Genomic DNA, 27242 nt, shown 5'->3' with positions numbered 1-27242 from the left:
GTCCACTGATACAACTCTGTAAGCCTATCATTGCCTTATCATCTTAAGACAATACCTCCCTGGATCCTACCCTTCTACCAGAGAGTCTGTGTATTTACTGAGATATTCACTGGTCATCTATTACACATGGCACCTGAGACTCAAATACAAGACCACCAAACCTCACCTTAACCCCTCTGTATCCTTATTACCTTATCTTGAGAAGACACGGCAGAGCAGAGGTAGCTTTAGTTAGCTTAAGGTCTGACTGATTGACTTTGCTAGCTTCTGGATTAGCTGTACAGCTAACGCAGCTCCTACAGGCCAAGGTGAGGGCTGTCTTAATGCAGCAGCTTTGGGGCAGAAAGCTGCCTAATTTCAGCTTCTATCGCTGCTAGCAGGGCTTCAGGAGGCTTCCTGAGAGCCACAGTGAGCGGCAGCTAAGACAAAGTAGTGTGAGGTTAATCCCAGCAGTGGAGAAGTCAGAAGGTATTAGTGGATATTTAAATGAAGGGACCAGCACACACCTGTTTAAAGCCACAGTGTGGGTGAACATACATTATTTCTAGAGTAGGTTTTCAAAGACTAATGTGCAAACAGACACAAAATCGACAGTATATGTTTGAATTAAATCAGGATATATTTATTACATTTATTACAGTTGACAAATATGGCTTTGTAGGAAAACAACCAACTTCAACAGTAACAAATCAAAAGGAAATTAAATTTTGATGGTGCCTTGCCTTTACAGTGCAGTTCTGTAGTTCTGTAAGCAGCAGCAAGCAATCATAGACTGTATAAACGATGAGGATGCAGCCACCAAGACGTCACCCGTTAGTTTGTGGACTTCATTTTGAGTTCTCTTTAAATTCTGTACTCTGTCAAACTGTGAAAATGCTGCATTTCAGCCATCATCTAGAAAAGAGTGAGTTTCAATGGATATAGACTGAATAAATATACTGGATACTTTGCTCTGATCGAACCTCCCTGTGATAACTCATTTTGTATGTCAGAATACTCTAACGTATTACATAGTGGTGTTCTAATTGGCATATCTCTTTATTTAGAGATATCGAGGCATTCTCAGTCTGGAAGAAAATGTTACATGTATGGCCTTTGATCATCTTAATATGTTATACAGAAACAGAAAAAGAGAACTGTTGAAAGAGAACGAGATCTGCACAATTCTGTTCTTAACAAGGCAAACAAAGGAGGAAAAGGGTATTTCCGTTTTGGCAACACTGATTTAAAAAAATGCTTTAAAATTTAGCACCATTAATGTAGACATGGCCACACCATACATATCTGCATCCCAAATCACATAATCAAACACTGTTCATCTTTCATCTTGTAGCCCTCCACTGCTTCCACATACACACACACACACACACACACACACACACACACACACGTGCAGTGAGCATGGGAATCAGAGTTCATAGGTTAAGTACAGAAGCTGTCCAAATCAGTAGGTCAGCTGGCAGACAGAGGAAATGACAGGCTTAATGACTGGCTTCTGCTGCTGCTAATGACTGCCTATGCGCAGCTAGCTGGGTGGAAGAGGAGCCTGACTGACGGATGCACACATACACACACACACACGCAGGTGCACTCTCACACACACTCACAAATTACTGACGAAATCAGCCCTCGGCCTCTCCTGTTCGATGAGCTGTAATTGGTGGTGAGACCCGACCATCCAGTCTTGAGCTGTGGAGGCCTCGTTCAGTACTTTAACAGCCCATTAGCTGTTATTAGAGGGTCCTTAGGGAGCTGTATGGGTCACTGCTAACCTAGCAGAGATTAATAACCCATGAGATTTAATAGAGAAGATGCTGCTACAGTCAAATTTAAAATCACGTGTGACACTGACAAGAAGCACATAGAATTTAATATTAAATATTTAATTTGACAATTTAATGTTAACTGGTCCGAAAGCTGTGTGAATGTCTTTTTGATCGTTCTGTTCTATTGATGCTATAGGTTAGCAGAAAAGACTACAGCACATTTTTCAATAATGAAATGTTGGATAGGAAAAAGAATTAGATTGTTTGTGGGGGCATCAGAGAGGATATCAATTTCTATACCACCCACTGCTCTTGTATTCAAGATATTTATTGAAAAATCTTTCTGATGTATGAGGGAAAATGTCTGTTGAGTTCTGAGACTTTTAGGTTACAATTAGTTGTAGAAACAGGCAGCTCCAAAGAGAAAAGCCTTGTTGTTGTTTGTTAAGGGATGTAGGTGAGACTGAAGATTTATTTTATAAAAATAAAATAAAGTCCTTTGTATATTATATTGTTTAATTCAATGGTTTAACACTTTTTAGCAAAATGTCCAAAATTCTTTGTTTCCAATGTAATTTTTTATATAATTCAGTTCATTTCCAACAAATGTTTCACTATTGCAACAATATTTTTGGTGTCTTAAATGTCCATATGGCCTCAGTACTAGTATGTGCATGATGCAATAAATAACATGACTAACACACACACACACACACACACACACACACACCTGTGTTGGGGAGCGAGGGGTTGAACGGTTTGTTGGTAACAATCAAAGCAGTGATGCATGCCGTGTGACTAAGTGACTGTAAACCTCCAGACAGACTGGGACTGTAAGTGTGTGGCAACACCAAGATAGCTCATTACCCATTCTGTTCCAATTGAATTTTAACCACCGTATTTGTTCCAGTGCAAATTCTGACATTTCAATATGCCAACAGAGAAATTAGCTCATTTGAATGTGGTTTGCTTGCTTATTGTTCCCTGAATAAAAAAACAGGGGGAGAATGGGAAAGTGTGAAACTGTACTGATAGGGTAACTGAGTAGTTTCAGGTAAAGCAAAATCAAATTACACAGGGTTTCTGCACTGCTTGTCAAATTAAAATTTTAAAAGAAGTTTTCAATACTACACTGAATGTAATTGCAAACTGTTTTCATTGCCATACCTGTCAAAGAATGACAGAAAACTAGTAGAGATAAATAAGTTCTACAATTATTCATTAAGAGTAAGATTTTAGTTATTTATGTCACATATCTGTCAGTGCTTCCCAACAAGTCATGTGACCTAAACTAAGATAAGTGGTAAACATCTAATGGATGTATTAACCAGTTAAAACAACAATTTAAGTAAATTTAAAGCTGGGGTAGGCAATTTATTTCAGAAGTATTTCTTTACATTCCCACAGCAATCAATAAATCAAATCATCTGACACAGAAATAAAACTATTCCTTATCTGTCGCTGTCGACATGTAATAAGCACGCCAATCATTTCATGCGGACCAAATGACTGACTGGCCTACCGGCCTGTCTACCTACCTGTGCACACTCTGCCCATGCACGCACTGCGCATGAAAATGTGTTTGGGTGGAGTGGCTTTGAAGGGAGACCTAAAGGGAGGGGGTGGGATTTTTTTGGTTACTTACTTTCAAAATCTAGCTGTCTCTTGTTAGTTTCTCCAATATTACCTACCCCAGCTTTAGGTTTTTGATAAAACTGATGCTTGCCCATTGTGAGTCTATGAGCTTCCTGGCTAATGTAGTTAACAGTAGCGACAATGTTTTTTATAGGTAAGATGATGCTGGCTGAAACACCATTAAAAATGGACTAAACAGTCTCTTGCATGCACAATCCACTGCTGCACGTCTCTTGACAGCCCTCAACCTAATGTTATATGTTACAAGTTACATTTAAGACTTTTTAATACCCTTTAAAAACAATTTTTGAAGGAACTGCGGCCAATGTTTTGCTTTTGCTTTTGCAGACCTGTAAATACCACCTTTAACCACATGGGGAGGCTTAAAAGATCCATGCATTTTAAAGTAAATATCAACACTAAAATAAACTCTCGTGTTATTTTCTATATTACACTATAGTCAGACTTGTCTGTTGTACAATTGTTGTACAATGTAAATTTATTGCATGGAACCTTCAGCGCTTCACATTAAGTTAACAGTTAACTCACTGGTGAAACTAACATAATGACTACCAATAAGTGAGAATACAATCACATGTCTTCATATAAAAATAACAGAGATGAAATCAGGCGGTGAGGAAGACAATGACGCAAAGCAGAGTGGCTTTTCTTATGCTCTGTCTTACCTACATCTGACTTCTCTGAGTGTATTGTCATGTTTATTCCATGGCCAAGAACCATATGAAAGCAAAGCAAGTTGTGTTCAAATCATAATCCATCTTTAAAGCTTGATGTAGAAAGGTGGTTGAAATTATCGGCATTTTGTCCGAAATCTCCTCTACTGTTTTTGTTCCGCTGTGGTCATTTTTGTGGGAACTTCTTAGAGCATACATTTTATACTTTTTTGGGGATGGAATTTGGACAAATAAAATGGGGAAGAGTAGAGTAATTAATAATGTAATGTCACCAGGCAGCAACTAGGGAGTGATTTCAATCATAGCCCAGATCTTTGGTGTTCTGTTATGTTATTAACTATATATATAACTCTTGCTGTCTGTACTGAGAAGTTCCCTCTGCACTGGAGGTTTCAGGTTTCTTTGCAAGAGGCATTTGCTAGACAGCGGCTGGCTTTCAAGTTTTTTATTAACCAAATCTAGCTTCTTTGAATCTCAGATTTTGGAGAAGTATACAGAAATCATCCCCCTTCAGTAGAGGAATGTGAAAGCACCTCCCTGGTGAAAAACTTTGCACAGATACACGTCAGTAAGGTCAAGGTCTGACATTTTAGGGGACATTAACATAAGAAAAACACATATTTGAGTGGAGGGGATCTTTAATTATTAGTATCAAAATATAATTAAGGTACTATAATCTATTAGATTATATTACTGTTGATTCATGAATGTGTAAATCACATGTTGCAGCCATCTTTAATTACTTAATGTACTTCTGGGTGGCCTGTGAATTAAAATCCGGCAATCAACATCGTCTTATCTTAACCTATAACCTATAATAAATCACATCATTCATTCATCATCATTCATTCATCAATCATTTATTTGTTGATTATATTTTATAACATTACTTTGAACCTGCAAACTAACCAGTAGCTAAGATTATTAAATGAATGTAATGGAGTACAATATTTGCCTCGACATTTTATTTTCACTAGTTATTTGATACAATAATTGCAATAATAACAGAAAACTCCACCAAAGAGAGAAAAATAAACCCATAAATTAAAACAATCCTGCATAACGGTCTAATGTTACAGAGTTATTGATAGTGTGAATTCTGAATTCTAACCAAGAACAACATCTGAGGAGTAATAGGTTTACAGGTATGGCAAGCTAGACAAGTATTCACTTCTACGTTATTAAAATGTTGTTTTGTTTTCCTTCACTTACCAGTAACATCACCTCACAATTCTCCAGGAATGACTTCCACTACAACTTTTAAGATACTTTTCATATCATTTTACGTTGTCAAAACTGCACTGCTTTCCTTTAATTGCATTCTGTTTCATCATGGGTGCATATGGCACATCAAGCAACTAGAAGTTTGTTTTCATCTATTGCACCATATTATAATAGAAAATATCTAAAAAAAACAACAACAATCCAATCAGCTCAGCATTGTGCAGGCAGCCATGACTGACAATGATGAAGTACTGAAGAAACATTAATATACTGATGATCTCCCAGTTCACCCTTAAAATGAAGCAGCATGACTTGTGCCAAGTTTGAATTAAATGTATTGCCTTTGGCAGTTTATTTGTGGTAAAGAGGCACCCCCCCCCCCCCCCCCATAACTGTAACCAAGACAAACTCAAAGACATTAGTTCTCTGGCTGCACTAAAAATCTCTCAATTTAAGGAAAATTTAAAAAGCAATAAAAGACAGGTATAAGGACATTTTCCTGCACAACAGGAATACTTTTAAAGTTAAGCACTACAAAGCAAGAGAAGCATCAAAACTATTAACACAAACATATACATGTATACATAAGACAACAAATTTAATATGTATTATATAAATTTCATTCATGTTCTTAGCTATAAAGACAGGACTACAGGGAACAACCATAATTTAACTCAGGCACAGGAAAGGCAAGGGCTGTCTAAGAGATACACAAAGAAACTGTGAAAAAGAAGAGAGAACTCAATATATATCTGTAATATTTATCATATAAATTGTCATAACTCACCAGTGAACGCAACGCAGGAAGAGACTTCAGGTAACAGCCCATTCATAAGGAACTAATCTGTAGGCCAAAGACAGCAGACATTTAAATGCACTTTAATGACATGTTATCATGAACAATTTAGTCATTTAAGTTTAAGAAGAACTGCCACTGATTCATAACATCAGAACTCAACCTAACGTAACTAAAATCTGTATATAACCAATTACCATTGCTTTGACTACATCTCAGGTGAGCTGGGTAAATGACCTGCTTGTACAGTAGAGGTATCAAGCAGTATCTGTTTCTCATATTTTGTCACTTTCTTCTGGGTCAACAAGTTACGCTAAGTTCAGTTTGCACAAATAGAAATGTACTATTCTTAATTCTAAATGTTCTGACCTGTAATAATCGATAACAGCAGTCTGCCCAGGTGTCGCTCAGGTAATAATCCAGCAGATCCATGCAGGTAAATGCTGTCCTTCAGAAGTCAGATGATCTATTCCAAGACATCCAAGCAGATGACCAGAGGATGAAAACAGTCAGCTGAAATCCTCCCCTCGTAATCCTTCAGCACAATGATCCCTCCAGGATGTTTCATCTCCTCCTCTGCATCTTCATCTCTCTTCCAGACTCTTCTACGAAGGTGTTGCACCTCTGAATGTAGGGCTGGCCAGACACACCTGCAACAGGACAACAGGTAAGAGGAGATCAGTAGCCTTCAGTGCCGGTGAAACTATTCTTTCATCCCTCTTCTCTCCTTTCTCTCCTCAGCATCGACAACTCTGTCTGTTCCTCGGAGTGTCTCTGCCAAGAGTAGCCGGGCACAGCCGTCCTGTTTTGCCGCTCTTTGCCAAACACACAAACACACACACACATACACGCACATACACAGAGGAGAGTGTTGTGTTTTTTTTTTTTTTCAGCAGCCGAGCTAACCCTGAGCCGGGGCCCGGTCTGCCTTTGAGATGCTCTCTAGCCCACAAACACAAGACGGCTTTCATTATCTTGCCCGTCGCAGCGCAAGGCCTAGCTTCTAAAAGCTACTGATTTCTTTCTTCCTTTAGCCCCCTGCACAAAAGGAGGGCATTTTGTAAATTACTTGCTCGTTTCAGACCAACAAAAGGTACTTTCATTGAACCCTCCCCCCCCCCACTGCTCTCTCTCTATCCTCCCGCCATTTGATTTTGCTCAAATTTGATTACAAGGCTTGAAAAAGGAGGGGAAGAAAAGAGAAGAGGAAATAAGAAAGCCCCACAGATGGCGTGTTCATTCAGTGCTGTGAATGGCTTTATATGGGCTGCCTTTATACATGTGGCAATCCAAAGACGCTTCAGCCGCACAGATAAAAAAGGAACTTGACAAAATTATTGGTTTGGCGGCTTTCTTACACGACTGACACGGGGAACTCTGAGAAAGAAAAGCCTGGCTTCTCTTTCTCTTTCTTTCTTTCACTCTCCTTGTCTCTGCACCTCACACTCTCTCTGGGTCGTATACCTTAATCAAAACATACTAAATCAGGTGTTTCATTGTGAGAGAAAGAGTGCGTGTGTGTGTGTGTGTTGTGATATTAATAACCACCTGCCCTGGCCCAACACTAAGCCACATTCCAAGACAACAAATTACCAATATGTATACATGACAAAATGAGACACATTGTGACCACTAGGTTTGATAATACACGTGCACACACACACAGAGCCAGTGCTTAAATCAAACAGCTCAGACTGAACTTGAAAACATCAGCCAACACAAAGCGCAGAGCTTTCTGTTCTCTCACAGGCTATAATCCTGTTTCCACAATGGACCACTCACTCTGCACTTGTTTTCCTCAGGAGGATAATTATAGGTCTGCAGTCACACATACACAGCTTTAGAGCTCTCTTGCTTTCTTGCTAAAACACACACACACACACACACACACACAACTTTGCAGCAGAGGAGTAGCCAGTGCAGACTGAACTATGACTTGTTATGCCATTACCATATCATCACACACTACAGATTGTAGGATGAAGTGATGGTCTGGAACTGGCATGGCCACTCTGGGTTAGAGAGACTAATGGATAGGAGTCAGTTACCACTGACCAGCCATCAGAGTCCAGGTCGCAGGGTGTGTCATTCCATCAGTCTGAAAAACGGAAACCATCACGGACAAAACAACTGGACATCTTTCACAGGCAGAAATTCAGTGGTTGTCAATCCTTAAATTGTACTGCAGCCATTTCTTTGCTTCTCCTTCTTTCTGATATAAAGACGAACTGATTCACACCGAGCAGCTACTGAACTCTTCTGTGACTCAGGAATAAACAACTGGGACTATGCCAACAAGCCACCTGCAGTGCACAGAATGAAAGAATGGGATCTTAACATGATTGCACCTGGAAAAAGTAACATTTATTGGAGTTGTAATTAAGTATTACACCAAGACCAAGAGTCTATTTTTTGCTAACATCACAGCGACTATAATAATGTTTATGAGGTATAACATTTACCAGGTTCACTATCTTAGTTTAGTATATTAGCATGCTAACATGTGCTAATTTGCACTAAACACAAAGTACAGCTGAAACTGATGGGAATGTCATTAATTTGCAGGTATTTGGTCATAAACCAAAGTTTTGGATAAATTGAAATTTGACACGATGATGACTCTAGCTGAAATGTTAAGGGATTACCAAAGTTATTACAATTTATCCTGATGGGGACATAAATGTCTATATTAAATTCTATGACAATCTATCCTGATGGGGTTGTTGAGATATTGTAGTTGTCATGCCAAGCCACCTGAGTCTGTTACCACTTCCTGTTTTGTTTTAGTTACTCATCTTGTGTCTCGTTTCAGATCTTCATCTGCATTCCCTCCATGTGTGATTACCTGTCCCCACCCTAATGTGCTTCACCTGTGTCTCATTGTCTCCTCTCCCTTAGCATATATGAACCCACTTTCCCCTGAAGTCTTTGCCAGATCGTCTTGTTTCCTGTGACAGCGTTCCATCCTTGTTCCTAGTGTTATTCCCCGTTGAGCCAGTAAGTTTTGACCTTAGCTTTGTTTTGCGACCCCAATTCTTGCCTTGTGTTTTTGGTACCTTTGCCTGATCCATCTGTACTATCCTGCAATAAAGCTGCTGCTTGTTTTACCTGGAGTCATGCTCTGTGAGTCCATTTCCACTGTGAGTCTGAAAGTTGTCTGGACCAAAGTGGTGGACCAACCAACAGACACTGCCATCCCTAGAGCAACGCCACTAACATGGTTAAACAAGACTAACTGTCTATAGCTGCACTGTCAGAAAAAACGACCGACATTGCCATACTTACAGCATGGCTAAATAATTTAAATGATGATCTAAAATGTTAAATGGTCCCAAATTGCAAGTTGCCACTGGCTTGTTTTACCATATAATGTCACAGTAGGGCAGGACAATGCCATCAATAGTCGAAAGCAGAGAGGAAACTATAGGAAAGTGTAGAGAGCAATCACTATTCAAGTATAATACTGGTGTTAGTTGACCTATTAATGGGGTACTCCAGCATTTTCTAAAAGTCTGAGTTCTCACAAAAGATAGATAATGGTCAAAATCAAAGCAGCGTAGGCCGGGACATCGTTTCTAAACCCCTGCCATATATCATAAGTCAACTCTTTACATTGAGTAATACTCCTCATGAAGAGTGAACTTGGTGCGTAAAATCTGTGCTCTGCCCCTTTAAATATCAACCATTCCCTCTGAGGGGACCAAAAGCAACAATGAATGAATTTTTCCTGTAATTAATTTTAACACCCCTAACAAACAGAAAAGCACATGGAAATTTTTTCTGCATATTCACATAGGATATGTCTAAAAATCACATGAGCTTTTATCAAGTGAATTTTTAATATGAACAAAAGGTGTAAGAATTAAGTTTGTTCAGGTTTGAAAATGCTGGATTACACATGAATACCTCACATAAGGAGGGGTCACATAATGCATGTACAGCTTTAGTTGCCAAAATCTCCATATTTTTCTTTGACAACCTAAATTCACATTGAATGTGGACATCTAACAGTTATAAACATTACACCTAAAGTACTAAAATTGAGATCCGCAAGAAACACATAATGAATGAACTCTAGAGGGTAAAACAGCCTGTAGAATTTTCCTTCCACTGGGGAATATTGTTTTAATACAACAAAACCATAGGCTGCACACAGCAACCTAAACCATTGCACAGCTTTGGAGAGCAGAGATATAGAGCTGTAAAACGCTGACAGGACGAAACAGCAGCTCTCACAGCTTCCATATCTACCACTTTAGAGATATTAGCACTACCAGCCACCATCACCAGGCGACCCACATTACATTTTCCACCTAACCTGCCTGGCAGAGGCTCACCACAGCACAGTACGAACACTTTCCTTTAGATGCTGGGTTTTTCTTTTTAAAACGAGGACAATTTGATTCTGTTATTACTGATGAGGGCAGAGATTCCCCCAGTGGTCAGAGAACATTCATAATCAGCAGTTAGGTCTTTATCCGCAAACCTGAAGTAATTATTGTCTCAAGATAAAAATGGAAAGCAGGAGTGATTTTTTTTTGAAGGAGAAAATAAACTGGAGATAGAAATGACCTTAATATTATTTCTCTCTCTGGGCATTTCCAATAAGAGTATTCCATCATAGGGTTTGATAAAAGGATTATGCTGCAAGCTTTATGCACTAGAGTCAAATCTGGATGTGGAAGTAGAGCTGTTTGACTGAATAATTCTTGTTTCTTTTCTGCCAAGCTAGCAGTCCTCTTCGGGAAAAGTAAAAAATCAGCATTATTCCAGATTTATACATGTGCGCCAACTGTCTGTAGAAGTCCGTCTGCCTATACTGTATTTCTGACTACAGCACGCCTGTCTGTCTTCATGTTTGATTGTTTGTATGTCTGCCTGGGAAGATGTAAATACACATACTGGTGCAGAATAAATATATTCATTCTGTATTTCTGGTTGCTGACTACATTTTAAACAAGGTGCGTTACATATGTCACAGTGAACAGTGCCCAGAAATGTTTAAATGGCACATACTTCTTTGGAAAACAATTGTGGTCTTATCACCGGCATCTAACCAGGTAGGTCCAAGAGAAGAAGCACAAAAGTGAAACATTATGTCAGTCAGTTTTTTGTCTTATGCGCACAACATAAAAAAAATTTATTTGATGACCTGTGCTCAAAACTAACCCGGAATTACCTAGTGTGACTAAAAATGTTATTTCCATAACCTAGGTGTTGAAAATGAAATAAAAAACACAAGACTGCTAAAAAAAAGTGAGCTGTCACTCAAATTCTAGTTTTAAAATAAAACAGAAAAACAGGTGAAATATCTTATAGTTTTCTTTAGTATTTTTGTTTATGTGCAGGCTACAATTGCAAATGTATTTAAAAATCACACAAAAGCTAATTGAAATATTTATGAAACAGTTAACATAATTTATATGTTTATATAAAATACCTGCACATACACTCATTAGACTTCTAACCAAAGTCGTTTTGGTCTGCCACGACAACTTAAACTGAAAACTAAACTGAAACATTTTCACATTAACTGCAAGATAAAAGGGAAAGCAATCCTAAAATATAATCATTGTTACCATGTTGGAATAAAGTCGGTTGGTGGTTGCCAAGGAGAGTTGAGCAAAAAGCAAATTCCATTAATGGATCATTTTTGCTGTCTAAACTGCTAAAATAACATAGCTGTGTTCATCTACTGTTATCAAACATCTTCAGCAGGCAGAGCACACTGCCGTTTACATGTTTGACCTCAGAGTTTAGTTATCATAACAGGGTTGTGACCTCATGACCTGCAGTCATTACTGCTGCCTCCTCCAATCAGCCCTCCAAAGCTCTGATAAAGCCCTCTGGGAAAAAAACAGTCTGCTGGAATAGCGGTGACATTAGATTTATGTATGTGTGTTAGTACTGTTAATGTGCGTGCACGCCTCTGTGTGTGTGTATGTGTGTGTGTTCGGTCATGTTCCTATACTTATGAGGACCAACACATTGTCACAGTGATAGAAAGATGAGGAAAACCCATCAAAGTGAGCATTTTGATGCTGCTCATCTATTGAAGGGCTTAGTTTACGATTAGCACTTTGATTTAGGTTTAAGATTACAATTAAGATGAAGTACGAATGATGAATAGGGTTAGAAATGAGGATAGTTTGGTGTTAGAACTTGGGTTTAGGTTAAACAGTTACTACAGTGGCTGGAAGAGTAGCAGGAGGGTTTGGGTTGTTAAAGCAACAGAAATCATAATATTCCAGTGGATTTAATGTCAATTTAAGATATATTCTCACTCTAACAGGCTCAATGTGTTAATGAAATCAGTTTGAATGAACATGATTCTCAAGGCCAACATGCATCTGTTTGGGATTTAAATAAGCTACTTTTGGGGCATTTTTTGCCTTTAATTGAAAACATCTGGTAGAGAGTTGACGGAAAATCAGGGAAGGGAGCGGGAGGATGACATTAAACAAACATCCTTCATGTGACCCATGGACTTTGATTATATGGGATTTGTTTAAGGGGGTGGACATTTTGACTTGAGCTGTTCTATAAGAGGAGGACTGAGAGGGTCTGTCCTTGTATGAAACAATATTATGGACTTTTCTATCAAAATATGAAGGTTAGTCTAAAATGCAAGTTAGATCTTGAACACATGAAACTGAATCTGGCATGAAGTTTTCATTTCTGAGTGATTTTTGTTTCTTTATAAGAAACAAAGATCACTGTAACTTGTAACATGTACTGTGCGTTTTTCAACAAAAACTTTAGTAACTTGAAACATCAGTCAATGATAAGTGCCAATCAGAGCTGACAAATTTAGACATGATGATTTATGACATTAGAAAATTATTAATATAAATGGAAACATTATCATGTACTATGCAGCATTATGTGTATGAAGTAAGCAGGCAATAAATACCACTTTTGTTTTATTATGTTAAATGTTTAATGATTTTATTAGCAATGAAGTTCTCTAATGATGTGTTGTTCTTGCCTGCCATGTCAATTACAACATCTCTAGCAAATAATTTAGGAGGAAAAGATTTTACTAAGGTGACTAACACTGTTGTCATCAATTTTGAGGCTGCTGAAGGCTATGAAAAAATAACGTCAGGAGCCCTTGACTGGTGACAAAAGGAATTTCAAATAGTTTGTCCTTTTTTATTGCCTGTAGTGCTCTCCTTCAAGGTAATCTTAGTCCTTTCTCATGAACAACAATCCATCTAAACACTGCATTTCATCTTTCACCTTCAGTCTCCCATCTTTGACAAAACAATTTGGGTCCATATATGTAATATTTCTTAAAAGAAAATCTTGTAAGATGTTTAAGACTTGAAAGTAATTTGTTTGCATAACAGCTAAATTTATGTAACCAGATCGATAATTTTAAGAAAAGATTTTTACTGATGAAAAATATGACTTACTAAATCATAACATTAAAAAAAGCAGGATAAACAAGCTCCAGAATGAAAACAATTCTCTCGTAAACATGCTAAAGGTGGTAAATACAGTATGAGCGTGTGTCCAAAAGTCATGTGTATGTACAAAAAGCCAACAGGAGTGCCACGCCTATAATGACTCATTCTCACAAAGTCATCCCAAAAAATGATTGGTCAGGAGACTGATCCACTCACAAGAGGTCACAGCACCATCCATCAAAACCTGACTTGAGAAAACTAGCACCCAGTTCAGACTAAACCAGTAAGACGGCGTTAAAGGGTTTAATTACTTCCTTTACTAGTTTTCTTTAATTAAGGGAAATTTAAGACAAAGTGTAATTTGTGTAAAAAGAGGAGGATGACAGCTTCACCAAACTGCACACAAAAAAGTCTCAAAAACTTTTGACTACAACCAATGACAAAACTTTTATCATCCTGACAAATGTTTCCATAAGAAATAAAGACAACAGTGCAAAGCTCACTTTCACATCAAAGCATGCAGTTCACCTCGGCCCAAGTACACTTCAGCATTCTCGGTGCACAAAGCAAATCCAAAGTCCACATGTAACTCACAAAACACTATCAAATGCAGCCCTGCATGGATCAAAACTTAATATCATCCCTCTTCATCTCCTCCAGGCAGCCTCACAGTCTACCTCCTGAGTGGGGAAAAAAACCCTCTCTGTCCCTAAAGTATCATATTGTTATTCCTAATCACTCCTCAGAATCATAAACAATCTCACAACTTTTTTTTTAATTCAGCCCTCTCTGTTTATGCAGTTCCCAGAAGGCATTGCCTTTTAGACTCTGTCTCTCCGGCAGCAAAGATATCAGGAAAACAAATAACAGCGGAAAACAAAAAACAATGTCTCCTGAAATACCTTGTGGATGCCCAGAGGAAGGCGCTGGACAGACAGATCAGCAGATAGGTTTCCTCTGTCCTCCTCTCTCAGGCTGCCTCCTCTCTCGGCGTGCTGTGGAGAGTGACTGCTCACAGCCCGCCTGGCATATCTAATTAGAGCCAGGCTGTTGCCACTATCGGGCAGAGGATCTACCTCTCCAATCTCTCCTGACTCAATCTTCCCCATCTCTGATTTTCTTTTATATTTATGCTGGAATATTTAATTGTAGACAAAAGGTTACTCTGGGCTCTATTCATCACACACAGGCAGAATAATCTCCTTTAAAAGGCTTGACATTTCAGGCTTTTCAAAAGGGGCTGAAAAAATTATATCCCCGCTTTTGTTAATCAATGAAGTAGAACTCCCCCGAACAAAAGAATTAAATTGCTTGGTTGGGTTAATAAAACACACAGAAATAGCTGCTTCCTGTGGGCTTTTGTGCCTGCCACTGGCTCCCCCCATATGCAACCAGCACTGTAATTCCATATGATTTGGGGGGCAAAACTCTCATTTCTCCACACAGTTGGCTTTTTAAATCCTATTGAATGAGCAGTCTGTGAGGCTGGCTGATTGGGACCTCTTGCCTGAGCCTGGCTGCCTAGCTAGCAGAACAGGCTCTCTCCATTCAAATATGACTTCCACTAAGGAGAGACAGCGGGTCCACTACAATTTACAATTTCTATACTGCCCCTGCCACAGAAAAACATTGTAATTATGCAAATGATAGGGGCAATAATTAGGCCCTTCACTGTCCCATTGTGTTCATGTTTCAGTCCAATGGTAGGAGAGACACAGCAGGGCACGTTTGGGTATAAATTGCTCCTTACAGACAGCCTGCAGATGTTCACAGCATATTCGGTCCTATAACTAGCCATCACCCGAGCCAGGGTGCCTCCAGATGCAACACTGTATCGGCAGATTCAGATTTAGCTGTGGGAGAGCTGCCTGAGACTTTCACCTCAGTCACTGCAACATTCAGCTGTTATCCAGAGGCCTGCTGGAATGTGATACACTCCATTGTATCTTTCTCACTCTGATTTACATGAATGTTATATCTACTAAGTGAGCAGCTCAATAGTGCCTGTTCAGGTTCACTGGGCATGCGAGTGTCGGTGTAAACATGAAACAGATGGTCTATTCCATAGTTACAGAAGATTTAGCAAAAAAATAAAGAAATGCAGACGAAGAATCAGACCAGAAATGCGTCATCATTTCTAAAGTCCTGCGTTTTGGCCCGTCTTCACTAAAACGCCCACCGGAGTTTCGAAACGCAAAACGGGGTCGGCAGCGTTTCCAAACTTCTCCGTTGTAGGTCTTCATTTTCGCCGTTTTAGTCTGGACGGGAGGTGCAAACGTAGCAAATGGTTTTAATTTGAAAATGCAGTAGTGTGGATGGGACCTGTATGTGTACTGTACTGTATGTATTGTAATCAATCTACATAAAGAAACACATGTTTGGTAATTAATTCACTTATTAAGTCATTTTTCAAATAAAAATGTCAAACATTCACTGGTGTCTCAAATGGCATTATTTGTGGTAGTCCTTGTTTTCATTACTGTAAACTAAATATCCCTGACTTTTGCACACAATATTTATGCAATTAATTGGAAAAAGAATCAACAAATTAATCAATAACAAAAATATTCATTAGTCGCATTCCTATATACTGTAAATAGAGGTATGTAAGAAACAACAGAAGACAGATAATGACGTAATTCTTACCAGCAAGAACTAAGCTGTTGATATTTTACTGATCTTTAAATATTATTTAGATGTTGGAAAGTTACTTCCAGCATCTCTGTGTATCTAAATGGAACAAACTGTTCACCTGTTAAGATCACTCACAAGAATGAACATTATGCTATAGTTGAAACACTAGAGTTTGTCATCCTAAACTCTGTATGCTTCATCGCTTTAGGCCTTGGTCATCATTCATTCATGTTTTAACTGTATGCAAATCATGACCACCCCACTTAATATACTTTATTATATATTAATTTACTTTATATAACCCAAACTTAAATTAGGAGAATTAGAGTAAGACAGGGTGTAGCTTTGAAATGTTCATACCTTTGCAGTGAGCATTGATTGTCAAACATGCCCAGATGTTTAGATTAAGACTGGACTTAATTTGGCTGAAAAGTGACATCTTGGTTACATATAAACAAGGCACATTGACATATAAACTTTTCACTTTTCAAACATATTTAGCACAGTTTTAACTTAGGCCCCATCCACACTACTCGGTGTTTGCTTAAAAACGGAGAATTAATACGTATACGATCTCCGTCCACACCAGCGTTTTAGCTGCAGTTAGTAGAGTTTTTTGCATAGACCAATAACGAGCCCCGACTGTTACTGAATGAACACGGGAGTGAACACGGGAGTGTGGCAGTGGATAACAGACTGGGAGTCAAAGTAAACGGCAACATGCACAGTACAAGTGTAGGCAGATTAGTGTTATTTGCACAGTACAGAATATTTTAATAAAAATACCAAGTCAAAACTCTGTCAGTAGCACCGTGTGTCTGCTTTGCATGACTTATAAGACCCAATGAGAGAGCCAAAGGTGAGTGTCTGCATCATCGTTTCTAATGTCCACCGTTTTTGCCCATCTTCACTAAAATGCCCTCCGGAGTTTCAAAATGAAAAAAGGGATCGGCAGCGTTTTCAAACTTCTCCGTTTTATTTCTTCGTTTTCGCTGTTTTAGTCTGGATGGGAGGTGCAAACGTAGCTAAAGGTCTCCATTTTAAAACGAAAACGCAGTAGTGTGGATGGGGCCTTAGACACCTTTGGAGCTGCAAATCACTTCAACACTTGTAAACTCTTGAGATGTGGATCCTGTTCACATATTTAGCTCAATCCCAGAGATCTAGATACTGTAGGAATTATCTCTCACTGGTAAAGCATTTTGACTAACCACCTTCACACTTAGTAAACGGCATTCATTATTATATTGCATTCATTCTTAAACCTTTGAAAACCAGGCTGGGATAAAACATTTATAGTTTAATGCAACAAAAATCTAAGATTTGATTTCCAGAAATTCATGATTTAAAGAAAAGCTAGACATTAAATGATATAAGTCGTCACTGCTCCCAAAGTGCCATATGTCAAACTGACAGTACTAACCTAATGTATGAAACTAGAACTCCAGTAATTGTTTTTTGGGCCAAGTAAGAACAATTAAAAGTCAGTGGTCAGCTTCAGTTGGCAATGTTAAAAACCACAAACCAAGCCAGAAATCTTGGTGTAGTCATGGACTCAGACCTGAATTTCAACAGCCACATTAAGACAATTACAATGTCAGCCTACTATCACCTGAAGAATTTATTAAGGATTAAAGTACTTATGTCTCAGCAGGACTGCGTTTATGCGTTTATCTTAGCTGACTCGACTATTGCAACAGTGTCTTTACAGGTCTCACTAAAAAAGAAATCAGCCTGCTGCAGCTGATTCAGAACACTGCCGCTAGAGTCTTCACTAAAGCCGCGTTTCAACCAAAGGAACTATACCCCGGAACTAGCAACCTAGAACTCACTGCGTTTCCACCGATAGGGTCTTTATTTTACCCCATAAAAGGTCCCTGCTCAGGAGGTAGTACTTTCCGAAAGTACCGGTACTTTGGGGGGGTGGTTAATTTCTGAATGGGCGGTTACTGGCCTTAAATCGAGCATGACGGGTGTTTTTCTACGACTTCTCCTCTCTTTTCCACAGTTGTTTGCAAACCTATGAATCACAATCAACAGTCAGATAGCACACACAAGTCTCGCCGATGTCCACCTGAGATTGTAGCCTATCCAGTTTGTTATTAAATTTGTAACAATATTTATCGTGTGTCTCTTCATTATACTCCCACACAGAAAGAGCTGTTTTTAATGCTCAAGCATAGGCTATAGTTTTTCATAATTTTCCAATCAAATAACTTTTGCTCATGGATAAATAATGATGCCTGTGCATCGCTTTGTACGGCGTATAGGCCTACAACCTACGTCAGCTGGTTAATTTGCCCAATCTTTGCAGGTCTTTAGACCACAGTGGAAATGCACAACACAATGGGCTGAAGTAACCTTTTCGTTCCATGAAAAGAGATCTGGGCACTTACTTTTGGTGGAAACGCGGCTTTAGGCCAAAAAAGTGAATCACTCCAATTCTGAAGTCTTTAAAGAATTGATTTTAAAATACTGCTGTTGGTTTATACAGCACTGAATGATTTAGGGCCAAGATACATTTCTGATCTTTGCTACAATACAAACCCTCCCGACCTCTCAGGTCATCTGGGACATGCCTGCTTTCTGTCCGCAGAGTCAAAACTAAACATGAAGACGCAGCGTTCAGTTTTTATACTCCTATTATCTGAACAAACTCCCAGACAACTGCAGGTCTGCTGCAACCCTCAGTTCTTTTCAATCAAAGTTGAAGAATTTTTTGTTTTTAGCTGCACTGTAACTTTTCTTGTCCTGTTTTATCTTGTTTTTAGTTTCTACTAAATTGTATTTTTATATTGCCCTAAGTTGCCTTCATGTTGAAATGTGCTATACAAATAAACTTGCCTTTCCTGGCACTGCTTTGCATGATTTAAAACAGAGTGTAGTGTATGGAAGGGAATTGGACTCCATGTACTAATAGTGATAAGGTGTAATTTGTCCAACCCAGATGCAAAAAAGCAAAGAGGAGTGAGGGAAAGCAAGCGAGCGTAGTAGACATGTGCTTGCCCAGGCCTGAGGAGCCCTACTCAGCCAACACATTTAAAAGAACCAGTGTGTTTACCATATGGGAAGTAACATACTTTGAGTGGCCCATTAAATAAAATATGACAAGTGTGCATTTTCTCCAGAAGATTCAATTCAGTGGATGTGGGTTTCTGGGTAAAGTGATATAGGAAGTACAGAGTATACTAATTTTTATAATCATGTGGGCCTACGTTACATTATGTTGAGCAAGTGAGTCTGACAGACAAAAGCTCTATGTAACATGCCATGTTATAACTCAAAAGGTATCCAGTTTGTTTTGTAAGAAATTGACATACAATTTTCACACAACACATTATTTTCAGTTAGCATAAAAAGGTGAGGAAGGAAAAGATCCATTCATACTTTAATGTTTTATTGAAAATACAGTTAATGGTCACACTACATGACCTTTCAAAGTCATCAGATCGTTATTAGGAGTCATTATGGTTTGCACCCCAACCAGTATCTGGTCACTAAACTGCGTTTTGTCCAAAAAAAAAAACATGCAAGAAGTGACATGGAAAATGACAAGAACACAGAAACAAACTAAAAAAATCCCCTAAATCAGCCAACAACTCACCTACACAACCTTTTCAACCAAGAAAGTGTCTTCAGAGGCCTGGATGTGAATTCTCAGTGTATTCGCTGCAGCTCCCCTCTTCTTACTGTGGGGTCACAACAACAACAAAAAAACAGTTGTAATAACGTTAATTTTTGTAGTTGATTTATTGTGGGACTATTAACTTTTACAAGAACTAGACTTTTCCTATTTCAATTGAAAAGTAACTCAAAAACAAATTGCACACTTGTTCAGCACAATTCACGTTTTGCTGCCTCAGCTGTAGTTTGTCTGGTCTGACCTTTATGACCAGTAGCTTATGGTATTACAATATTATCTAATGTTAGCAAACCAGCAAAGTTCTTTTACTAATTCTACTTGTGCCACACAACATTTAGCACGTATAGGCTATATTCTGTCATAAGTTCCTTGTGTTTGGCAAAAGTATAGGAAACTATAGCTATCTAGCGAACAAAAGATAGCATAACGGCACATATTGCCAGCTAATGTGTGAATGGTTGTAGCAGTGTCGTATAGTCAGCTTACAAGCCACCATAAACATTAACATTCTAGCAAATGCAAGGTAACATTTAAGGTGTTTACAGTTAAACTGCACACAAGCATTCAGAGAAATTTTGTGAATGTCTGCATGTTGGTTTAACGTTACACTGACTAACATTAGATAAATTTGCTCACAAGCTAAATTGAACTTCTCGCCAAAAAGTTTAAGTCAATTTTCAACTCTTAACTTCCAAATTCCATTAACATTCCTCAGAATCACAATCAGGTTTCTTGTCAGGTACATTTTCACATTAAGGAATTGGCCTTGGTATGTATTGGTGCCTAACAGTACACATAAACATAAATATAGAAATATAAATGTAGAAAAAGTAAAGAGATCGAAATTGTGCAAGGATGCAAAAATATACAATAATACTATAAAAATAATAAAAATAAAATTACAGGATAATTAATAGGAATGTGCAAAAATCTACAGTATGAGCAATAAAGATAAAGATTAGTGCAATGTACACATTTCAGATTTTATGAGGAGGATTAGCAAGCACACTTACAGGACAGGTTACAGGACTTAATAAGTCCACCTTCCCGCAGGCTGCAGGTTGCACTGACAGTTTGACCGGGGGAGGAGGGAACAAACACTGTTTTACGACAGTTCGACATCATTTCCGGCACAAACATAGCTTGGCGTCGAAAACATGACAGGTCAAAAGTTATGGTCCTAATATTCAACATAAACGGAACGTGACACACAGACATGGTAGGTCGGACTTGTTATTTACTAACAGGAATGACAATCTGAATATGGCTGTATGATGAGAAGTCTGCCGGCAAGTCCGATAACGTTATCTCTAAATAGCTAAGCTAACGTTATCTGCACTCCAACGTGCATGAGCCAACACGACGTGACCAAAAGCTTGCTTTACTCCTTTAACTCAAAATAAACGTAGCTAACGTTAAATGCTTAGGCGTCACAATATGCAACAACTTGGTCATGTGCCATTTGTTTACATTACAACCGTAAGACAGTTTGTACGTATGTGTATTGTGTGTGTGTGTATCCCCACAGTGTTTTTGTGATCCTCACCTCTGTCTTTCTGCAGGCCAGTTCCCTGGCGGCAGTGGGACTGGCTCTGGCAGCGGCTGGATTTGCAGGTGAGTAAATCCTTTAAAAGCTAACCAACATTAGGAAGGAAGGGATGGGGCTACCTCACGGACATGTATGTTATTTAGACAATGTGGACAACTTAAATTAAGCTCTTCGGGGGGGGTGACTGATCACCTTGACGCAGCTACTGGTTCACAGTTGAGTGTTAAGTTCACAGACATTGTCTAAAGTGAAGTCCTGAGTCTAAATGATAACTTACCCTTAAGGAAATTCTCCAAAGAGAAAAGAAATTATAAAACAGCCAAAGCTAATTATTAAAAACTATCACAAAATAAAAATTAACAATAAAAACATGAAACACATAAAATAAAACGAGTACCAGATACATTATGATACATGCAGAAATGGTGGACAATAATTCAAAAGTATCTTATACTATTTTCTGTAAAATCGTATTGCAATAATATAATTACAGAGGTTATTTTACATTTATTTTTCTGGATGTAATTGTAATGCATAACAATGGAATAAGATTTGTTACATGTAACATCAGTTAGACTACTTTATATGTGATTCCATATAATAAATATATGTGTATATAGTATGTATGTATTTTAAACATATCTCCCAGCCTCACTGCTAAAAAGATCCACAAATATTTATATCAGATTATATGTGGGACTACAGATGGACAGTAGCTAATAGCTAAATCTGGTACAATGCATTCCATCTCCTTATGTGAGATTAATGTTGTTGTATGGTCCCTGACAAATAAATGTAAATTAATGATATAAATATTTGATATAATATGATGCATGTTTCCCCTCTTTTTTGCCCCCCAGGCCGCTATGCCATGCAGGCTATAAAGCAGATGGAGCCTCAGATGAAACAAGCCCTTCAGAGCTTCCCCATGACGGTAAGAAGAAAAACATGCACATAATAAGTATATCTCAACATGGAAGTACCTTTTGATCTCTCACTTTACTTTTTATAAGTGTTTTGCTAGCAAGGATCAGTTAGCAGACCCATCATGGTGAGTTGTTAACTTCATATGTTGTTGCAGGCTTTTGGAGGAGGGTACTATAGAGGTGGATTTGATCCAAAGATGAACAAGAGAGAAGCTTGCCTGGTTTTAGGTGTCAGGTATGTGGACACTCTTTCCCTCACCAGTAACTCCACCACCCAGCACTCAGTTATAACTTACTGTACATCTAGGGTCACATGTGGGTGAAGGGACTAGGTTTGTGCTGCATGTTAACCTGTCGTGCTGTTGTCTATCTTGCTGCTACAGCAGAGAGTTTGATAAACACTACTATTCACGCTGATTATCTCAATAATAATTCACTCTCCACACTCACTATTCTTCTGTATTTTAGTCCCACAGCCAACAAGAATAAGATCAGAGAAGCCCACAGAAAACTGATGATCCTGAACCATCCAGACAGAGGTAAGATTTAAAAGTTCCCCATCGGTTTCTGTAGATTTCTGGTAGATACTGTAGGTTACAATTAAGTGCTCAACACACTGATGGACTAAATAAAAATATCTACAGAACACTGCATTCATCAAGTGTTACTTGGCTGGTTAGAGATGACTTGCTACTCAAATTACATAAATGTAAACTTCAGGTTGTACCATCTTCCAACTTTAAAGGAAGAAAGGTGTGTCCAGGGGTAAATGTAATGGTTACATTCTTAAAATAGGTTTTACAGTCAGTTTCTAAAGGGGAAGTGATGCATGCAGAAGGATGGCAAAAACTGAGATTCAAAGTTTAGACTTAAGTTCAGCTAAATGTCCTGAAATTTAACCATGTGTGTGTCTCACAGGTGGATCGCCCTACCTTGCAGCAAAGATAAATGAAGCAAAGGATTTCATGGACGGCCAGACAAAGAAATAGAAGTGAAGACACTGGTGACTTCACACTGATCTTATCCATGGTGTTGCACTGACTTACTTGATGAAATACCGGACTTTTCTAAAGGAGTATTCTCAAATAAAATGACACTGTACAAAAAGTTGTTTTAGATTTACTTTTTTCTGCTTTGAATTTTGTAGTGAAACATTGCAGCATTCAGAATTTTACACTTGATTAAACTAATTCGGATTGCTGAAGCCTCTGCTGAACTTTGCAATGCACAGACAGAGGACTGTGAATTATGTCCTGCAGTACTTGCACTGAAAATGCTTTGAAAGGTGATTTCCTTGTGGCCAGTATGGACACGAGGAACAATAACAGCAAACTTTTTTTCCCAGTGTACATATGGGCATCTGAGTATTGTCTGAAGATATCAAAAATGGGTTTTCATGTCAGAATCTTAAAGCTGGATTAGGCAATTTATTTCAGAAGTTTTTGTTGTATTTGTTGAAGTTCACTTTACATCCCAACAGCTATTAATAAATTAAAATTCTCTGACACAAAATAGGCATGGAATAGGCGTGGCATTCATGCCAAATGAAATGACTGGCTGAACCACCTACCTGTGCGTACTGCCTGTGCACTCGCTGCTCATGAAAATGTGTTTTGGGGGAGTGGCTTTGAAGGGAGGGGTGGGGGATTTTTTTCAGTTGGATACTTTTTCTGTTTCTTGCTAGTTCTCTAACATTGCCTACCCCAGCTTTAAGCATTGTAACTTCCATATTTACAAATACATGATCATTGGCGCTCCATAACCTAATGTGTAAGCTGTGTGGAGGCTTGTGACTGGGAGAAGTCTGGGAACGACGAACTACCAGTCACTATGATTTAACAGTAACGACACTGCTCAATAATTTCAGAAATAGACTACATATAAATGCACTACCAATCCTTACATTTCTTTAGTTTTAGCTTGATGAATGTAATGATTTGATGTGTAGACTGTAAAGTTATAGGTAGGCCAGAAACGTAAAATGTTCCTGTATAACAAAGGAACATTCTCGCTTTGCACAAATTATGTCGAGTTATTTTCCATAACAGAGCCAGACACAGTTGGGTTTTAGATCTACATGGAAGATCAAGTTTATTTAAGAACTACCTGCATACAAAACATATTGCACATCAACCAGAACAACCCTTTAAAAAAAAAAAACATACTGTAGTTGACCCAACAAAAACACTTGGGATGTCACAACTTCAGTAGTCCAAATTGTCTTAAAAGAAAACCCTAAGCAACACTTGTTTTAGAGTCAAGAAAAAGAAGAGCTTCTCTTGTTTTGTTTTGTTTTTAAATACTGTACATTTTTTAAATAAATAAACCAAATGAATCTCCTTCCTTAGTGGAACAGTCGTGACCAGTTTCCAGCCAGCCAGTCTGTGGAAGAACCATGAAATTGACATCATCGTCACCTGGGCTTGGTTTTCCAGAAACATCTCAACACCAAGGTAGTCTGGTTCTTACCGCTCAAACTGAATTTTTGCAATAGTAGGGGGATATTAACCTCTAAGATACAGCAAACATGCTTTGAGTATCTATAAATTTAACTGGATTTCTGGTAAGAAAGAGCATATCCTTCTCGTCATGTAGTTTAGCAATGAGATGATTCCAGGAAACCCAGCACTGATGGTTACATCTCCGTCCTGCAATAAACAGTAATAGGCCAGTTTCCAGACTTAACTACAATCAACTTTTTAACAGAAAAAGTTTGTTTCAGTGCAAAGAAAACAACTCATCTATTTGTTTGTTTCTCTTCCAGACACACTGTAATAACATTTCTTCTATGACCGAAGTGGTTGCATATTGAAAAACAGAAAGCAGCTAATGTCAAACTCCTCAACAGATATATATGTATATATATATATAAAGGATAACTGGACTCATTTCCCCCATAAACATTAAGAATAAACACCTGATTTTAAAAAGGTATGCCTCTGAAATCCTTTCAGGGTCTTTCAGTGTTTGCCTCTTCCTGCCTACAGTGCCACAAGCATACATAGAAACCAAGGAGGCAACTCATCTTGTTCAACTGTGGCAGGCGAAGGTGACAGAAATAAGTGAAAGTATTTCAGATGGTGTGCAGAGCCAGGCAACAACATGTTGAATCTACTCTCAAGGCACAACAGATGATCACATGTATGTCAGACATACTAGAGTTTCCAACAAGCCTATCTGCACTGTGGTACTGCTCATGCAGAATATTTATTTTACAAACTACTTCAGATGCACAAAACATCCTGAAAAAGGTTGTGGAAGCATCTATCTCAGTCTACCTGGTAAAAGGTACTTTTTTCTAAAACCCTGCTTTGATATTATTTTTACCATTAAAAAAAATAACTGCTGCATTCATACCACAGTATGGGTTTGAGTGGAATCCCAGTCTGCATTTTATAAATACTGCATTCAGTCTGACCTCTTCCTGAGCTCTCAATGAAGAGTGGACTGAAAAATTACAGTTAAGTAGATGTCTGTAAGTACAGTATGTGTGTGTTTGACTATCTTTGGCAAGCTCATACAGGAAGAACTATTGTACAAAAACTGTAGTAAAATGAATAGTTGGACAAAACACGTGTAAAGGGGGGTTAAGATTCAGACTTCTAAAACTTGCACAGTGGAACAGGTTTCAAATATTTATCAAGTAAAAAGTATGGTGAGAAACAGTGCTTGCTGTATGTAAATGTTTCACTTTTAAGGCTGCTCCAGAGACGGGGAGATTCAATCATGTGCAGCCAAAGAATTTCAAATATTTGAAACCATTTCCTTTGCTCAGGTCTGACTAGGAGAGTCCGTTAACAACAGGGTGTGGATCAGAGTCCCCCTTGTAGGAGACTTTGGCAGGCCTCTCAGTGGAAGACCTGGGAGCTCTTGTGGCACTGCTGACCTCACTGTTGGCAGGACCGTTGTGAGAACCATTGGTGGGTGCCGGGGCAGACGGTGGGCTGTGCTCAGCGATGGCATCCACCTGACCCTGAACAGAAATGGGGGATAAACAAATAATGCACTTCTAACGTATTAAAAACAAATTCGCCATTAAGTAGCTAGGAAAAAACAAACATTTAATAAAGCAGCATCTACATTCAGAAGTAGAAAAATCCAGGTTAAATAATAAGGTTTAATAAATGATAGTCAAGCATCAAGAGTAGACAGAAAAAGAGAGACTTTTAAAGGTTAACTGTGGTCGGCCAACAATTTGTTAACATATGAAATTTAAGTACTAACCACATCCTTAGTTTTCTTGGTGTCCTTGTTGGCCATCTGTCTGCTTTGAGAATCAGCCCTGGATATGTAGTCAGCCACTGTCACTGTACGGACAAGCCGACAGAGAAAACAAAACAACCGGTCATGTCACTGTCTGTTTTCTATTAATAACTGACAAAGTCTTGTCTCTCAGTGCTGAGAAACTGAGCACAAACTAGTAGTGAACATTGACAGTAGCGGCAAATGAGGAATGTGGAGAAAATTATTTATCATATTTTCCTCATTGTTGGTCAATTGCTGTGAAAAGCAAGCATGGTTGACAGTTTCCAGAATGTTACAAAAACTGAAAGACACGCACTTGTTTATTTTCTGTACTATACTCTAGCCTAACTCGAGGCCATGTACACTTGACATCGTAGAAATGTACAGTGGGTACGGAAAGTATTCAGACCCCTTTAAATTTTTCACTCTTTGTTTCATTGCAGCCATTTTCCAAAAATCAAAAAAGTTCTTTTTATTTCTCAGTAATGTACACTCAGCACCCCATCTTGACAGAAAAAAACAGAAATGTAGAAATTTTTGCAAATTTATTAAAAAAGAAAAACTGAAATATCACATGGTCATAAGTATTCAGACCCTTTGCTCAGTATTTAGTAGAAGCACCCTTTTGATCTAATACAGCCATGAGTCGTTTTGGGAAAGATGCAACAAGTTTTTCACATCTGGATTTGGGTATCCTCTGCCATTCCTCCTTGCAGA

General features: G+C 38.4%; 2 protein-coding genes and 1 long non-coding RNA gene across 10 annotated transcripts in view; 1 reads left to right on the top strand and 2 right to left on the bottom strand.

Moving 5' to 3' along the window:
• Positions 1 to 638: 638 nt before the first annotated feature.
• On the bottom strand, positions 639 to 20954 carry LOC123970974. 2 transcript variants are annotated; one of them, XR_006825105.1, is made up of 5 exons: positions 20819 to 20954; positions 19767 to 19851; positions 6486 to 6766; positions 6108 to 6164; positions 639 to 1772 (listed from the first exon to the last, which is right to left on the bottom strand). It is a non-coding gene; the product is annotated as an uncharacterized LOC123970974 (long non-coding RNA). The 2 variants fall into 2 exon arrangements; XR_006825106.1 differs by having other exon boundaries at positions 639 to 1767.
• On the top strand, positions 20880 to 23387 carry dnajc19 (DnaJ (Hsp40) homolog, subfamily C, member 19). 2 transcript variants are annotated; one of them, XM_046049429.1, is made up of 6 exons: positions 20880 to 21024; positions 21368 to 21419; positions 22215 to 22288; positions 22436 to 22515; positions 22749 to 22819; positions 23199 to 23387. In XM_046049429.1, exons 1-6 carry the CDS (start codon positions 21022 to 21024, stop codon positions 23267 to 23269), a joined length of 351 nt encoding a protein of 116 aa, XP_045905385.1. In that variant the 5' UTR covers positions 20880 to 21021; the 3' UTR covers positions 23270 to 23387. The 2 variants fall into 2 exon arrangements, with proteins under 2 accessions (XP_045905385.1, XP_045905386.1); XM_046049430.1 differs by having other exon boundaries at positions 20927 to 21024; positions 21334 to 21419.
• Positions 23388 to 24340: 953 nt separating this feature from the next.
• The window catches only part of fxr1 (fragile X mental retardation, autosomal homolog 1), a 13820-nt gene continuing 10918 nt past the window's right edge, over positions 24341 to 27242 (bottom strand). For all 6 annotated transcript variants that reach the window (XM_046049426.1, XM_046049428.1, XM_046049427.1 and 3 more), the window contains 2 exons: positions 26505 to 26587; positions 24341 to 26253 (listed from right to left, as the gene is read on the bottom strand). In XM_046049426.1, coding sequence (XP_045905382.1) covers positions 26062 to 26253; positions 26505 to 26587 — 275 coding nt within the window. In that variant the 3' untranslated portion in view covers positions 24341 to 26061. The remainder of the gene's footprint in view (positions 26254 to 26504; positions 26588 to 27242) is intronic.

Source organism: Micropterus dolomieu, linkage group LG05 (genome assembly GCF_021292245.1).
Source record: "Micropterus dolomieu isolate WLL.071019.BEF.003 ecotype Adirondacks linkage group LG05, ASM2129224v1, whole genome shotgun sequence".
NCBI lineage: Eukaryota > Metazoa > Chordata > Actinopteri > Centrarchiformes > Centrarchidae > Micropterus > Micropterus dolomieu.
Note: the sequence above shows the minus strand (reverse complement) of the source record. Positions and strands in the feature narration are given on the sequence as shown.

Bases quoted from the DNA above. Each gene is read 5' to 3' on its own strand.
- dnajc19 (XM_046049429.1), top strand. The intron at 21,420-22,214 runs GTGAGTAAATCC...TTTGCCCCCCAG, and splicing joins GGCAGCGGCTGGATTTGCAG to GCCGCTATGCCATGCAGGCT. The intron at 22,289-22,435 runs GTAAGAAGAAAA...ATGTTGTTGCAG, and splicing joins TTCAGAGCTTCCCCATGACG to GCTTTTGGAGGAGGGTACTA.